The sequence below is a fragment of the Rosa chinensis genome, chromosome 4, assembly GCF_002994745.2.
Source record: "Rosa chinensis cultivar Old Blush chromosome 4, RchiOBHm-V2, whole genome shotgun sequence".
In the NCBI taxonomy this organism is placed as follows: Eukaryota; Viridiplantae; Streptophyta; class Magnoliopsida; order Rosales; family Rosaceae; genus Rosa; species Rosa chinensis.
In genome coordinates this window covers 22,159,919-22,175,683 of record NC_037091.1, presented here as the reverse complement: position 1 = coordinate 22,175,683, position 15,765 = coordinate 22,159,919, and the positions used below count along the sequence as shown (strand labels likewise).

The 15,765-nt window shown below is 39.2% G+C and overlaps 2 protein-coding genes and 1 long non-coding RNA gene across 3 annotated transcripts; 1 reads left to right on the top strand and 2 right to left on the bottom strand.

Annotated features, from left to right (window-relative positions):
* Positions 1–834: 834 nt before the first annotated feature.
* On the bottom strand, positions 835–4,781 carry LOC112198993 (receptor kinase-like protein Xa21). The gene is made up of 3 exons (XM_024340066.2): positions 3,133–4,781; positions 2,388–3,049; positions 835–1,938 (listed from the first exon to the last, which is right to left on the bottom strand). The coding sequence occupies exons 1-3, from the start codon at positions 4,779–4,781 to the stop codon at positions 1,595–1,597; spliced, it is 2,655 nt and encodes an 884-aa protein (XP_024195834.1). The 3' UTR covers positions 835–1,594.
* Positions 4,782–9,045: 4,264 nt separating this feature from the next.
* On the bottom strand, positions 9,046–9,642 carry LOC112198992 (LRR receptor-like serine/threonine-protein kinase EFR). The gene has a single exon (XM_024340065.1). The coding sequence runs from the start codon at positions 9,640–9,642 to the stop codon at positions 9,046–9,048; it is 597 nt and encodes a 198-aa protein (XP_024195833.1).
* A 3,052-nt stretch (positions 9,643–12,694) lies between these two features.
* LOC112200157 lies at positions 12,695–14,843 on the top strand. The gene is made up of 4 exons (XR_002936171.2): positions 12,695–12,808; positions 12,894–12,940; positions 13,828–13,890; positions 14,009–14,843. It is a non-coding gene; the product is annotated as an uncharacterized LOC112200157 (long non-coding RNA).
* Positions 14,844–15,765: the final 922 nt, after the last annotated feature.

Sequence of the window (15,765 nt, the reverse complement as noted above, 5' to 3'; positions counted from 1 at the left end):
CATACAATTATCAGGCCCAAATAGATATAAGCCACATAAGCCCAATATATGACTCATCTCACTAATTGTGATCCTAACATGGGTCTGGTTTGAACCTTTTATTTTTATTTTTTTTTTTTGGGGGGGGGGGGGGTGAATGTAGTATTTTCTGCTCTTAGCTCTATAATGTCCTAGGTCAATGCAAGTGCTTTTGATGAGCTGAGATGTACACCATAAAGGTCTCTTAGGCGTCAAGGCAATTTTTTATTTATTTAGGATTGTATATATAGGAGTAGGGTTTTATTTTTTCTGCATTTTCTTTTTTGGGATTTTAGTTATGGCATTTTCTTTTTGGATGTTAGTCATTTTGAATAACTGAGCATGTGATACAATATGAGGGATCTTCGAATCCCTCAAGTTTGACCGTGTATGGTCGCATGATCTTTTGGTCAAGAATATATCTTCCTCTTTCCTAAAAAAGAATTAAAATAAAAAAAAAATCCTCGACCTATTAAACTATATTAATTTGCAGTATGTTTTCGTTAGTGTGGCTTTTTTTTTATAAAAAAAAAAAAAAAAAAAACGTTAGTGTGGCTTTTTTTGGACATTAATTTGGCAAATGTACTACTTAAAAGAATGTACAGTATCACACTATCACCTAAGAGCATCTCCAATGGTACCTCCTATTATTTCATCAATTTTTTTTTTTAGGGTAAAAGAAGGATTCATTCCTGTGATCAAAAAATCATACGACCGTACAAGGTTAAGCGAGAAGGATCCGAAGATCTCTCAAATTATATCCACTGCTCAATTATTGCAAGACTAAAATCCAAAAAGAAAAAAGCTGGAAAAAAAAATGTTATTTCTATACTAGTATACTACCATAAATTGAAACAACATACTTGACAACGCTAAATATCTGCGGTGTACATCTCCACTCGTCAAGAACAGCTAACCAGCATTGACGGATTGACCTAGGACAATATAGGACTAGCATATGACAAACCCTCAAAAGACTCAGCCCAAGCTAGAGAGAGAAAGAGAAGTGGGTTGAAGCCCAAAGGCCCAACCTACCACCCTCCATCCCTACAACCCGAACCAGCGAAAACAGAGCTTTCCATCGAGGTCGGCATCACTGCCCAATCAATCCGGTGGGCGCCCTAGCCAAGCAACCATGATTGCGTGCCCGATCACCAACCCCGCTTACATGAGCTCAATGGAGTATTCCACTTTTGTGCTCTGATGTTTGTTGTTTGCAAGAAGCTTTCAATTTGAACCTTGGTGGGCAGATCTCAAGAGCAACTGCATGGATGTTTTTACCAACTATGTAATCAGGTCAGTGTATTAACTATTTTGGCTACAATGTGCTTGCTGAAATGCCTCAGAGACAAAAGACAAAAGAACGCGGATAGATTAACTTTTGTTACAGTGATTATCCGGTCCTCGAGAATGATTTCAATTTTGTTATTGAGGCAATCAGACTATGGAAATAATTACTGACATTGAACACACCAACCAACTTATGTATAGGAAAGACAATGAGAAATAACAAAGTTGTGCAAACAAAAAAAAAACAAGGCTAAACTCTGGATATTAAAGTACACCTCGATCTGACTCAATGTTGTAGTGCCAATTTTATTTTCTTGAGCTTGGGCACCACATCCTTAATGTCCATTCTATCCTCTGCTACTTCTTCCGAACACGTCAAGCCTATTTCGAGGATGGACACTAGGATACTTTCTGTGGCATTCATGTCTCTTCCCTCTTCTATGCTCAATAAGCCAGCATCCACCACTTCCAGAACATTATCAGGGATAGAGACATTTATCCATTGCCTCAAAGTAACTTCTCCGGCAAACATTTCATCAGTGGGTTTCTTTCTCGCCATTATTTCCAGCAGCATTATCCCAAAGCTATAGACATCACCCTTTTTGGACACTTTTCCGGCAGAACCATACTCTGTTGACAAGCATCAATTATAAAGCAATTCCAATATTAGTACAGCACTCTGCCAAGTATGAAGCATAAACTATAAATTGCTGCATGTTTCTATAGAAACTCCAAATGCTATGTTAAACATGTCGATAGCCTTGACAAAAGCTATGAGTTACTTGACTTATAAACCTTGTAATTGGCATCCTGTTTGATAAAACATTCTCGGGGCCAGGGCCCAATACAACAAGATAATTAACTGCAAGCAACCAAACTTATCTTTCACAGATCATATAATTTATCTGATCCATCTTTAATGCCATAATAATGCATCTAAATAGGTTTTGTCAGATTTCATGGATTAAGACTTTGACATAAGACGAACTTCTACGTTTGTTATTCTCCATGAACTAATCGCAATTAGTTTTATAACTTTGATCATGTAGCAATAATCAAAAGTAAATATTTTGAGTTACCTGGTGCTACGTAGCCCAGAGTGCCGATGGTTCTTGTCTGTGTTTCCTCTTTGTTTTTTGCTAAATTTTTTGCAAGACCGAAGTCTGCAACATGTGCTACCATGTCTTCATCAAGAAGGATATTCCCAGGCTTCACATCACAGTGCACCACTGCTTCTGCTTGGCCATGATGGAGATATTCCAAAGCAGATGCAATATCGATCAACATGCTCACTCTTTGCAGAATACTGAGACAGTAGTTGTGAGAGTATAACCATTTCTCAAGACTGCCATTAGACATGTACTGCAGCACCAAAGCACTGACCTCAGGGCTAGAACATGTAGTTATGACCTTTACAAGATTCCTATGCCGGATTGTTCTCCACACCTTGCATTCTGCATCAAAACTTTTTACAGCACCCTCCATTTCCAGCTTAAGAACTTTGACAGCAATGGTTGTCCCATTAGACAGTATCCCCTTGTACACCGAGCCAAAACTTCCCACTCCAAGTAAGTTGCTTTCACAAAAGTCATTTGTAGCCCGACGGAGTTCTTGATATGATATCACAATATGCTCCACTGTTGTTAACTGTTCAACTGAACTCGGAGTCTTGCCTCTCTTTCTTTTCCATACCTTGTCAACATACAACAGAGGGCTATGAGAATCAGTGTTGATGCAATGGCTGGAAGAACATATTTGGCCAGCAAACGAGTGGCCACTTTTGATTTTTGAGTCCTATGAGTCTTGCAAGGTGGGAGTCCAAACTCTCGTCTCCCACATAGTGCTTTATTCTCCAAAAATGACTGGGCATTGAAGTTGACGAAACGTCCCCCAGAAGGGACCTCTCCGGAGAGGTAGTTGAACGAGAGATTTAAGTAGTTGAGAAATTTGAGTTTCTCAAGAGAGTTTGGTATTGCACCAGAAAGATTATTGAATGATAAGTCCAACAATTCCAACCCTTTCAGCTGATCACCAAAAGTTTGTGGAACAGAACCTGTAAAGAAGTTTTGTGACAGATTAAGAGAGCTCAGAGTTTGCAAACTGCCTATGGTGCTTGGAATGTTTCCGGTAAATTGGTTTTGAGATAAATCTATCTCTTGAATGGCATTCAACTTGCTCAAGCTTGGAGGTAAGTTCCCATAAAAAGAATTGATTGACAGATCTAAGAACAGGAGATTTTCAAGGTCCCATAAACCCAACGGTACTGATGATGTCAATCTATTGGAACTTAGGAAAACTTTCTGAAGGAGGTTGAGGTTTCCTATGCAATTTGGGATTGATTCAGAGATTTTATTGTTTTGTAGTGATAGTTCTCCCAGGTTCCTCAAAAGACAAAGCTCGTCTGGAATACAGCCTTCTAAACTGTTGTTGCCAAGATACAATCTTTGCAGCCTCTCCAAACCTCCAATTGACTCTGGTATATTTCCACTCAGATTGTTGTTAGCCCAACAAAGGCGCGTCAAGCTTTTCAAAGAACCAATTCCCTTGGGTATGTGGCCCTTAATCTGGCACTTGTCTATGCAAAACAACTGGAGAGGAGAAGAAGAATTTCCAAAGGAGTTTGGTATGGTGCCATTTAAAGGATTCTCAGACAGAACTAATTCTTTCAGGAAAGGGCAATTAAACAAAGAAGAAAGAAAATCAAGTGTAGGAACTCCGGGATCTCCTGTTAATTGATTTCCCCCGAGATGAAGAGTTTCGAGGAGATTTAAGCTACCAAAATTCTTGGGAATTGGTCCGTAGAGAGAGTTGTTTTTAACCTGAAATGAATGGAGCTTTGTAAAATTTGCAAAATAGGATGGGACATGTCCAGTAATTTTATTGTTAGCAAAAGAGATGAATTCAATGCTAGGAAGCCGAACTGCAGAAGAGGAAGGAAACTTTCCTGAAAGGGCATTATCGGATGCTTCAATAACTTGCAGAGAAGAGATATTGAATATTTCTGGAGGCACTGGTCCGCTTAGGCCATTCCTACGAATCAAAAATTTGACCAATCTAGAAAGACGTCCTAAATCACGAGGTATGCTTCCCTTAACGTTATTCTGCGTTAAACCCAAGGATTTCAAGCTGGACAAGTTACCTATGGTAGGAGGTATAGTACCAGTGAGGCCATTAAAATCAAGATAAAGTTCTTCAAGGTTTTTGAAGTTGCCAATATCTACTGGAATTTTTCCCACAAACTTGTTTTGTGATAAAGACAATATGACAAGCTCTGTACAATTGCTGAGGTAAGGAAGCTGGCCAGTGAATTTGTTGTCAGTAAGAGAAAGGAATTGAAGTCTAGGCCAAGAATGGCAGAGATCAACATCAAGAAAACTTCCAGAAAGGTAATTTTTGTGCACAGAAAAAGTACATAAAGAAGACAGGTTAAACAGGGAAGAAGGAAGTGAACCAGTAAGGACGTTATAGGACATATCCAATACTACTAATGTTGAAATGTTACCCAATATTGGTGGAACTTGTTAGGAACCCAGGTGTTAGAATTCTTGTGTTACTGGGACTCTTGCTATCTATTTTCTAAACGCACCGTTTTACTTATTTTGGTGCTGCGCACCGTTTCAGTATTGTAGATGGAATTGTCCATCAGCTGCCTATATATATCCATTGTCTGCTTGAAGAGTGATATCAATGAAAAATCAGTTTCTATCTACTTATTTTCTTTAGTTTTCTCTCATTTCTTTCCTTTACGAGATGTCGTTTCATGGTTACGATCCTGGGGATCGTAACAATTACTGGAGCTGTCTGTTGCGGCGGCGCAATATCGGGTTTCACCTGGTTTTGCTCCGACGAGAACGGCGGTGTTGGACGGCAGTTGTGCTCAAACTATTGGTCCATACACTGGTTTCTCTCTCTATTCGCATTCGTATACACCACAGATTCCACCACAGCAATACTACCCGCCATCACCGCCATCACAATCGTTCACCCAAAATCCTCAATTTCACACTCAGATTAGTAGTATGGTCGATTCCACCCACTCCTTTTCCCCAATCCATTCTCATATGACCCATTCCGTTTATTCACTACCACAAACCCCTAATCACCTCTTTTACACCACTTCTCAGCCTCTGCAACATCCGAGAAATTTCCATTCACCATGTCAACATCCTCCAACTCCAGGTGAGGTCTATCACCATTACCCACCTACCCAGCCTTATTGCATCCCCACAAACCAGTTTGTTCCTCCACCTTCCACTCATGAGCAACCACGTCCTATTTCAGATCTAAAGCAGGTGGAAATTGACCTTCAGCTTCGTCCAATTCCAATGGAACCTGACCGGGTACGTGATTGGGAGGTCCCAATTGTTGATTCAGGCTACTCCTCTTTCACACCAGAGCCTACGGTCAAGCTTAAGGGGGCTGAGAAACCACCGTCACCACCACGAGGTTCCGGCGAACTTTCACACAAGGATTTTGAATTGCAAGGTCACAAAGATCACACAGATGCTAAGCTGTGTGAGATGCAAAAATCTTTTAAGAGTTCGACGGATGCCTTCATGTCTGAATTCAGGGAGGAGCTACGGCGGTTAAGGGCTTCGAAGCAAACGCCGGCAGGCCAAGTTGATAATCCATTGAAGTTTGGCTCTCTGCCGTCGTCAACACATGAAATTATTCCGGCTACTATTAAGGCTTCTTCGTCAGTCGTATCGTCTTCTAATGGTAATCCGATAATAACTTCTCTTAATACTGGGTTGAATTTATCTCACCATGAAGTAGGTACTGAACCACTGGCATTTGCTATTTCAACAATATCTACTGCTACTCTGGTTTGTAGTGATAAAAGTGAGGAGGTTGTGAGTGGTGCTAATACTAGCTGTGTGACTTCTTCTGAAACCAAGCCAAATGGAGTTGCACTGATTTTATACAGGGTTTATGCAAAAGTTGTTCACATTAGAATGGCCTCTCTAACTGCTGTCAAATGCATTCCTACTGTTGCCATTCGGTTTCTTATTCAAAAGGTTGAGGCTGCTACAAGTATTTGGATTGCTTTACATGATCCAGAAAAGTCAGTTACCAAAGCTGTAGAGGATTTCTGGGATTGTTATGGAAATGACTTTGGGACTGACTATTTAGGCCTTTTCAAAGCATGTTCCCATGTCCATTATACGGTCCGTTATCCTGCTGCAGAGGTATTAGCCGCTGCTTTGGACAAATTTCCTGATTCTATACAGGAATCCCTTTCTACTTTACTTCTCATGTATGTTTGTGATGCTAGTTTGTCTGAGAACAATGTCAATACGGGTTGGCTCAAGGTTGACAGTGAGATGGTGATGTGTTCTGCTGATGCACAATCTGATGCGAAGTTATGGCCATGGTTCATTCTTTGTTTACAGCTTTATCATGGGGAAACAAAGAAATCTATTCTCGTCTATAGGGAAGCATTCAACCAAATGGGTGAAATGAGTCAAACCACATTATCTCATAATGGGCCTACACTTGCTGGTAAGGATAATCTCATAGGAATTGTAGCAATTATTGACTGGTTTCGGTGTGCTTTATCAGAATTTGGCACTGTGGCTGCTCTAAATGCATGGTTAAATGATAATTTTCTTTGTTTACCTCTTGAGAACAAACCGGAGAAAATGACTTTGTTTCTTGCTGATAAGTTGGAAAAAATGGGACATAAAAGGCTACTTACAAAATCTGCTGCTGTTATGTTTGTCAACAAGGATGGAAAATATGTTGCTCTGGGAAGCAAAGATGTAGATACATTTGTGGTTGTAATTAAGAAAATGGAACATGAATTTATTGAGCTCCGAAATCACTTTTTGTCTCAAGGAGTAGTGAACTTGCTTGAAGAGGTATCTGAGCTTGCTTTTGCAAAATTTGGTCCCAGTGTTATTTTATTGACTGGTTTACAAGGAATTGGGAAGACAACAATATTCACTACATTGAAGATGGCATTTTTGTTGTGCCAGGTTGCACTAACACGCATGGGAAAGTTACAAGATGAAAGATTTTTATTCTCTGGTAGCTTTAGTTATGATAATTATGCATGTTTTGATATTGTCATGGCAAAACAATTACCAAATGCAGCTTGTCATTCAATCTTGTTTAGGCTCATATTGGGAGCTCTTAGACAAGAATCATCAGAAGCCCTAAGGAGATGGCAATATGCACTGCTTCTTAGCTCTTTTCAGTATTGTCAACACATGCTTGATCTAGATATCCCATCAACAGTTCTGCAATTTTTGTTGCTTGATGAGCAAGAGGTTGAAGATCTGGATCTCCAGAAAATTAGTCGAGAACAAGCAGAAGTTGCTCATGGAAATTTCTTTATTTTAAGAAAAAAAGCTCAATCTGTTTTGGATTTGGTAATAAATGATTCTACTCAAGGATGTGAAATTGGAGAGATGATGTCACTCTACATTTTGGATGCAATCATATGCGTAGATCATGATGGGGTACATTCTCAAAACTCAATGCAGCAGCAAGCACAAACTCTGGAGGCTGAGCTTGCTTTGCTATTGAAAATAAAATATCTCTTTGCATCCTTTATTTCCCGTGATGAAGACTATTATGCATGTGTTGAAGGGAGAGAAATTATCTCCAATCTTAGTATCACAGCTGCCTCAAAATTTCTATTAAATTTGTTGGTCCAGCCTGAGCATGAACACCGCAAATGGTCTGCTGCAATTTCTGTTGGATTAATCTCAATTGGTCTATATATTACTGATCATAAGCAAAAGTTTGAGAAGTGTTTGGGAGTTGTTAAGTCTACCTTCAAACGAAATCAGAGTTTCCATCAGTTGTATTTGCCTTATGTTAGTGTGGGAAAAGCATTTACAAGTCTGCCAAATGAGTATCAAATTGATCAAGTAGATGTCAAGGCTGTTATTGCAATTGTAATTATTCAATTGCATTCAAATGAAGCTACTGAGTTATGCAAGGGAATGGACAAACTTCTTCAAGCTTTTGGGATATATATAGCCTTCGCTTATTTGGCCTACCATCTTTGCTCAGTTGGTCCACAACTGTTAATTGAGCAATTCATTGATGTTGCATTCGTTGGGAATTTTTATGATACAAATGTCGATCAATGGCTCCCTGCTCATGATGAAAGATTCATTTGCAAAGGTACGAAGAGAATCAGCAGAAGGTTACTCACATTGCTTCAAAACCCCTTTGCCAATGTCAGAATGGGTATGATGACACCATCCTGCACCTCCAATGACAAGCTTGGGGTGCATGAGGCCACAAAGACGGACCAACTTGCTGATAAAGACAACGTCTCATTTCATCAATGGGGTATCACATTTGTCATCTTCTACTTCGAGTTTGTCTATCATTTCTTCATGTCTCAGTGTTGCTGGTATAACATTCTTGTCAAGATGCTCCACATGGTTGATTTTTTTCAAGATGCTCCACATGCTCCCAGATTTTGATTCAGAATATGAAACTTGAGGACAAGTTTGTTTAAAGGGGGCTGGATTGTTAGGAACCCAGGTGTTAGAATTCTTGTGTTACTGGGACTCTTGCTATCTATTTTCTAAACGCACCGTTTTACTTATTTTGGTGCTGCGCACCGTTTCAGTATTGTAGATGGAATTGTCCATCAGCTGCCTATATATATCCATTGTCTGCTTGAAGAGTGATATCAATGAAAAATCAGTTTCTATCTACTTATTTTCTTTAGTTTTCTCTCATTTCTTTCCTTTACGAGATGTCGTTTCATGGTTACGATCCTGGGGATCGTAACAGAACTCCACCAGAAAAATTATTGTGACCAAGAAATAGTTGCTCAAGTCTGGGTAAGAAAGCCAACTCTTCAGGTATATGGCCGCTAAGCTTGTTTATTGCAAGGCTAATAATTTCAAGCTTTTCACAGCGATACAAAGTTGGAGGGATGTTTCCCTCCAACTGGTTGGCATACAGCATGAGTACCTTCAAGCAATGTAAACGGCTGATTTCATTCGGCAGGAACCCAGAGAAGCTGTTATTTCGGAGATCCAATGAGACCAGAAAGGAGAGGTTGCCAACGTGTGGTGCAATTGTGCCTTGGAGGCCCATAAATGACAGGTCCAAGGCGATGACTCTTTGCCTTCGATTACCGCAAGAGACCCCAATCCAATCACAGAAGCTTGTGTTGGTGGTCCAGTTGCCACCCAAGACAGTTTCAGTAGGATCAAATGTGAGTTTGGATTGAATGGCAAGAAGAGCAGTTTGATCTGTGAAGTTGGAAGTGGAAGATGAGGTTAACTTCAGGAAGCATGAGAAGTGAAGTAACACAACTAGTCCATATGGTACGAGTAAGAGTATCTGTGGGTTTCCCATGGTGAGAGTAGCAATGTGCATGCAAAGTGTAAAGGCTGATCAAGATTTGCTTGCCTCAAGAGAACAAGTGTGTAATATGAAAACACAAGGCTCCATTTCTTGGTTGCTTGACTGCGTGTGTGGACATAATCATCCTCGTTCAATTTCATCCACTCCCATCACCATCAAAAATCAATATGTAGGACTAGAGTAAGTGGAAAATGCCTAATTAATCTTTATATACTTTTCACTTATTATAGGTATATAGCTCAAGAGGAAACGGTGAGAAATTTTGGCAGGAATTTAGTACCAAAAATTAATCTATGCCACAACTTCTCACCAAATTATTTTCTTCATCTTATTCATTTGTATCAAATGAAAGGAAAACCTCATATTCACCTCATCCAATATATAGAAGTGAAAAAAAAAATAATGATTTTATGATGAACCGAAAAAAAAATGTAAAAATAAGAAGAGAATGGAACCCATGGAAGCAGCAGAAAGGGTGAAACCCAGGTAAATTTAAGAGTAGAAGACACGTTAAAAGTGAGACCGTACTGACTGAGGTTTTTGGAAGTTGCTCCGACTTGGACTAAAGTTATATCAACCACCGAACAAGTTATGGCTCAATGAGTCTCATGCATATTCACATGCTGGATTCATGGATCGTGATTATGGCACACGGTGACAGAACACAAACAGATTTCCATATATTTTCTTGTTTGAAATCAGTCCAATCAAGCTGACTAAGGGAAATGCACCAAAAGAGATTAAAGACTCTTGAACACAACAAAATCAAGATAAGCAGTGGAAATTTTCAATGATAAATTAAGTGGTCAGGATCTATTGACTCCCATTTTCATTTGCTCCAAACTAATTAAGACGACTCTCCATAGATGGACCAACTTTTCAGAAGGGAAAAAGTGTCATAATATGTGAACTTTGAAGTAGACATCACTGAAAGGACAAAAAGAAAAATTAACCCCAAAATCGTTTCATGAATGCGGCAGACAATCCAATTTAAGCTTATTATCAATACTAACGCAGATTATTATCAATACTAAGGCAGAACACAATTTTTTACCAGATGAACCTCGAACTATTAACTGTACTAATTCTCAATTTTCTTTAGCGCTTCCTGTACATTAATTTGGCTTTTGAAAAACTTCCATCAAAGAGCTGCAAAAGTCGAGGCTCTACATATAAAAATGTGTATTTTCTTCAACATAACTTCACAGCACCAGGCATTTTCTCTTCCGATATAGAAAGCATATTGGCCCCATAAATGAATCTATTGAGTGAGAGAATCCGCTGATGCAAAGAGGCACAAGAACCTATATCAAGGTTTGAGCCATCAGCGAACGATGAGATAGCTGCTGGTCATAAAGCTCACGAAAAATGAGGTACGTCCGTGGCATCATGGTACTTCTTCACCTTAGGATCTTTGGATAGATGGATGACCTACCAAATTCAGGGAGGGAAAAGAAAAAAAAAAAAAAAGCATATTGAAAAGTGAGAAAAATAAGGGATAACATATTCCACATCTAAAAGCATGACTCAATCAGAGATCTGTAGTTCCTGATAGGACATATGAGAAAATGAAAGTACCACCTAAAGGTCACATATTTAATTGTCATTCTAGCACCCGCCAAAAACTATAAATCATATGAGAAAATCACCATCATGTGCTTAGTGCACTCTTCTTGCGACTCAATAATCCAAGGTCATGCTACTTACAACTCGAATTTGTCAGACTGAATATCAACTTATCGAAAACTTCTCCCAAATGGACATATGATATGCACGACCTTTTCAGTATCTACATCCCAATAACAGTAAGAAAAAATCCAAATAAAAAGTGCAAAGGAATCCTTTTAATAGAGTGTTGGGCAAAAAATTGCACAAAGTGTAAAATGTCACCAAACGTAATTTCACTCGTATTCATTAACAGAATAGAGTTTTAATTATTTCGGGTTCGACCCATTCAAGACAGAATGTGTCTCTTAATTACAATCCCTTGTTACAAGGGAACACCCTTTGATTCCATTTATAAAGAAACCAATGTGTGTTTGTTTGTTTTTGCGGCTGCACCCGAATTTTGGAATGGGTTGCCTACATACCGGGAAGGGATCAAGCCACTCATAGGTCAAGAGTTCCAATAGGTGAACGACCCATTGGAAGGCTTGGATTTTGGAATAGGAAAAGTGTTTAGGATGCGGTTGCATCTAGATTATTTGATTCCAGATTGCCTACATACCCTTGCGGGATCAAACCACATGTAGTTCCAGCATTTGGGATTTAAATGGGTAGATGACCCATTTATTTTTTGATTTGTGTTTGAGATATCTGTGAGGGTTTAATGCCCTTGAATTTGCTTTTGGGTAATTTGGGAATGATTTTATTTTTTTGGTGTTTGGACGAATTTGACTGGTGGAGTCAGGGATTCGGATTGGCTGAATTTGACTGGTGGAGTCAGGGATTCGATTTGAATTTGTGGTTGCATCTAGTGGGTCGCTAGATTGCCTACATACCCTTTTGTAGGGATCAAACCATTGTAGTTCATACACTTTGTGGCTTTTGGGATTTTTCTTGGTTTTGTACCAAAGGGATATTTTTTTAGGTTCCGAGGTATTTTTAACGAAACCAAAGCTCGGGTATTTTGAAATGGAAACCCGGAGCGTCATGCTTTGTCGAATTCTTCAAATGGACCTAAATTTGGACATGGGCTTCTTTTTGTATCCTCGCGACTCATGTTCCTCGATCCATGAATCTTTCTCAGCCCCAAATTTAATACATGGACCCCCAATGTAACGAGTGAACTCCAAGTCTCAATTTTTCTTAAAAAGAATTTGGGGAAGTGCACCAAACTTCTATTTTGGGCATCAAATTTTACTATGGACACCCATAAACTTCTCAGAAACCCAAAGCTTCCCAGCGGCCCAACTGCTATATAATTTTTATTTTATCACTCTTTTATTTTCCCTTTCTCACGACTGCTTGGCTTCACTCTCCACTACCTTCAGTCCGCCCGATCCGAAACACAGTAGGACACAAACTTCTGCAAATTGGATTCGAGGTTGGAAGCCAACTTGGAGATGGAATTGCAACTGGGTTTTCGACACAAAAGAGTTCCCCAACATAAAGCTTGCAATCAGCTTCATCCTCCTATTCCGTGAAGAGAAATTGGGTAAGAAAATTCCCACTTTATTTTTGCTTCTGGCTTCGTAATCCGAGAGCGCAGGTCTTGACATCCTTCCTTTGATATTTTGCAGTGATTTCGATGAGAGAATTGGCCTAGGCTCACGGTGATTTGTACCGGGTAAGTATTCAATTATAGTTTTCCCTTTTTGCTTCTTCACCTTTGTATTCACAAACCCATTACAAAGCTTTGTTGCCTTATTTAATTAAGCTTTTTGTCTCATGTATAGCTTAATTAAGCTCTCTTATCTGCAATACCACCGCCAAGTTTTCTTTAAACTTGATTATAAAAATCAATGCTAGACTTTTCTTCATTTGTTCTTATGGCAACACCTCATCAAGCTTGTAACTTGTGCAATTGTTAATTAAGCCTTCTGTTTAGTTCTCAGCTTAATTAAACCTTCTCACATGGCCTACAACATTGCCAGAACTTTCATTTTTTTTATATTGCTTTGTGCATTTGTGAGTTCTTGGAATTGCTTTGTTGACATTGATCACCACCAAAGACTTTTGTTCTTTAGCTTTTTTTCATATCTGCACCGCTTCGAATTCTTGCAGCAATATTGGCTTAAAACTTGCTACAGCCTTTGAGTAGTTGAATTTGATTTTTACCCAAGGACAAATGGTCTTGACGCTGTAGCAATTCACCATAATCAAGTTTTGAACTTTGTCTTGCTATTCCACCTCACGGCTTCTACTTTGTTTCTTCTGTTTACAATTGTTTGCACCTCGACATATCGTACCCGAGAACGCAGGCTGGTCATTTTGCTTTTGTCATTCTCGTTGTACTTGTGCAATTTGATGGAACTCTCTTCTGCAAATGCCACCAGCATATCATTCTTGCTCCCTTTTTGTTTGCTTTTTATTTTTTGCTTCGTACTTTGGTCAAATAGAATGCCCTTGGTTCATTGTGAACATGAAGACTTTGCCTTCCATTTGTATTACCAACTGCTGCAATTTCAAGGCTTTCGTTAAATTAACAAAACCTCTTTATTATTTTTTATGTAGGTACAAATCAAGTACAGGAGCTGTGGTGTCACAAATTTCAGAGTTCCAGAAATTGATTCGACGGTGAACCTTCTGTCGTTTTCTCTTAGTTTCTTTGCACCGAAAACAATTTCTTTGTGCTTTGTCAACTCCCATTGCTGCAACTTTAAGGGTTTTAAATTTGACAAACCCTTTTGTGCAGGTACCAGGCGAGGACAGCAGCTGCAGTCAGGACTCTAGAGCTTCAATTTGAAGGTGAGTCTCTGTCTACTTAGACTTTGTTCATATTTTTTGTGTTATTTGAGTTGGTGCTTTAAAGGCAGGTCCCTTTTTAATTTGACATGGTGATAGGAGGGACTGTTCTGTTTATAGAACATCGGAGACGCTGCTCCGGTATATTCATCGGGACGCTGCCCGGCATGAGTTCATCGGGACGCTGCCCTGCATGAGTTCATCGGGACGCTGCCCGACATGAGTTCATCGGGACGCTGCCTGGCATGAGTTCATCGGGACGCTGCCTGGCATGAGTTCATCGGGTCGCTGCCCGGCATGGTTCATCGGGACGTTGCCCGGCATGGTCATCGGAGGCGCTGCTCCGGCATGGTTTCATCGGGACGCTACTCGGCATGTTGGCTTTGACATCATTGACACCCGAAGGTGCCGTTGTGAGGAGGGCTGCAACAGAAAAGAGAAGGTGGTGGAGAGCAATGGAATGAGGTCTGAACCTTTTGTCTTCCAAGCTGCTTGCTGCTTTCTCCTTCTTGTATTTTTTCCACGCTGCTGTGCTCCGTTGTCCTCCCTCCTTTTCTTCTTTTCATGTAGTGTTTTTATACTGCACCCGAGATGAGTTTGGCTTGTATACAACACAGAGGGTTTTAGAGTTCAACTTGAAGTGAACTAGTTGGACATTTTATCTCCTTTTTCTTTTGACGTGAAGACTGCAACTTCTTTTTCAATTGCTTGTCTAGACTTTGAAACAAGCTAGAAGTCAGCAGCTTAATTGTTTCTTTTGTTTAAAGCTTCACTAGCTGTCAAACTCGCCCGCTATTTTTCTTGAGATAAAAGGCTTTTAATATTACATAAATTAAAGCACTCTTATTTTCTTTCAATGGACGAAACTTAATGTAATTGGGTATGTATTTTTTTCATTTCAACATAGAGCAACTGAGTCCGTAGGAGAATCTTGAACAATCTGATATGCAGCCTTGATATATATCATGTGTGGATATTGGGCATATGTCAGAGTCAGTCAGAGTCGAATGGACTATCACATATGCATCACTATAAATTGCTCTGCTTTTTTTTTTTTTTTTTTTGGGAGAGAAGTGTAAGATTGATCACACTGCATATGAGCAGAATGAACTAGATATTATATATTGTATATACGGTAGCTTAATGTAAACAAATTATTTTGATTATAAAGTACAACTGCAGTCACTTACATACATATATATATATATATAGACTTAATTTAGTAACCGAATTAAGATAATGTGTAAGTATATCTGTTTTGAATTCAAAATTCAAATGGTATGATCATTTGGACAAATCTGATTAAGACAAACAGTTACTTTGACAATTCCTTGATGGAAGGAACTGTCATGTAACTGCTACTGTCACAACAGCTTATGTATGTGAAGATTTCGTTTTTGATCCCTGCTACAACACAAAAAACTCATTCTCTGTAATACCCCGTACCTTAAAGTTTTTACTAGTTACTTTTTACCGTTATTGACCGAAGAGTGACTTTTTCTTTAGCCCGGTAAATTAGGAATCTCCTTGTGAATGTCATACGTAGGTTACGAAGAATCAGTTCGTGGACACGTAGTTTGTCTAGATTGGAGTTGTTACGGGGAAGTTGTGATTTAATGATTGAAGTTACTATTCATTTTTTATTTATTTATTTACTGGTTTCTAAAAGAGTAAAGTGGGTAAATAAGAGGAGAGAGAGAGAGTGAA

Coding starts and splice junctions, on each gene's coding strand:
- LOC112198993 (XM_024340066.2), bottom strand. CDS start 4,781: ATGTCCTATAACGTCCTTACTGGTTCACTTCCTTCTTCCCTGTTTAAC. Junction 3,050..3,132: donor GCACTATGTGGGAGACGAGA/GTTTGGACTCCC, acceptor ATGTTCTTCCAG/CCATTGCATCAACACTGATT. Junction 1,939..2,387: donor TCTGGGCTACGTAGCACCAG/GTAACTCAAAAT, acceptor GCTTGTCAACAG/AGTATGGTTCTGCCGGAAAA.
- LOC112198992 (XM_024340065.1), bottom strand. CDS start 9,642: ATGGGAAACCCACAGATACTCTTACTCGTACCATATGGACTAGTTGTG.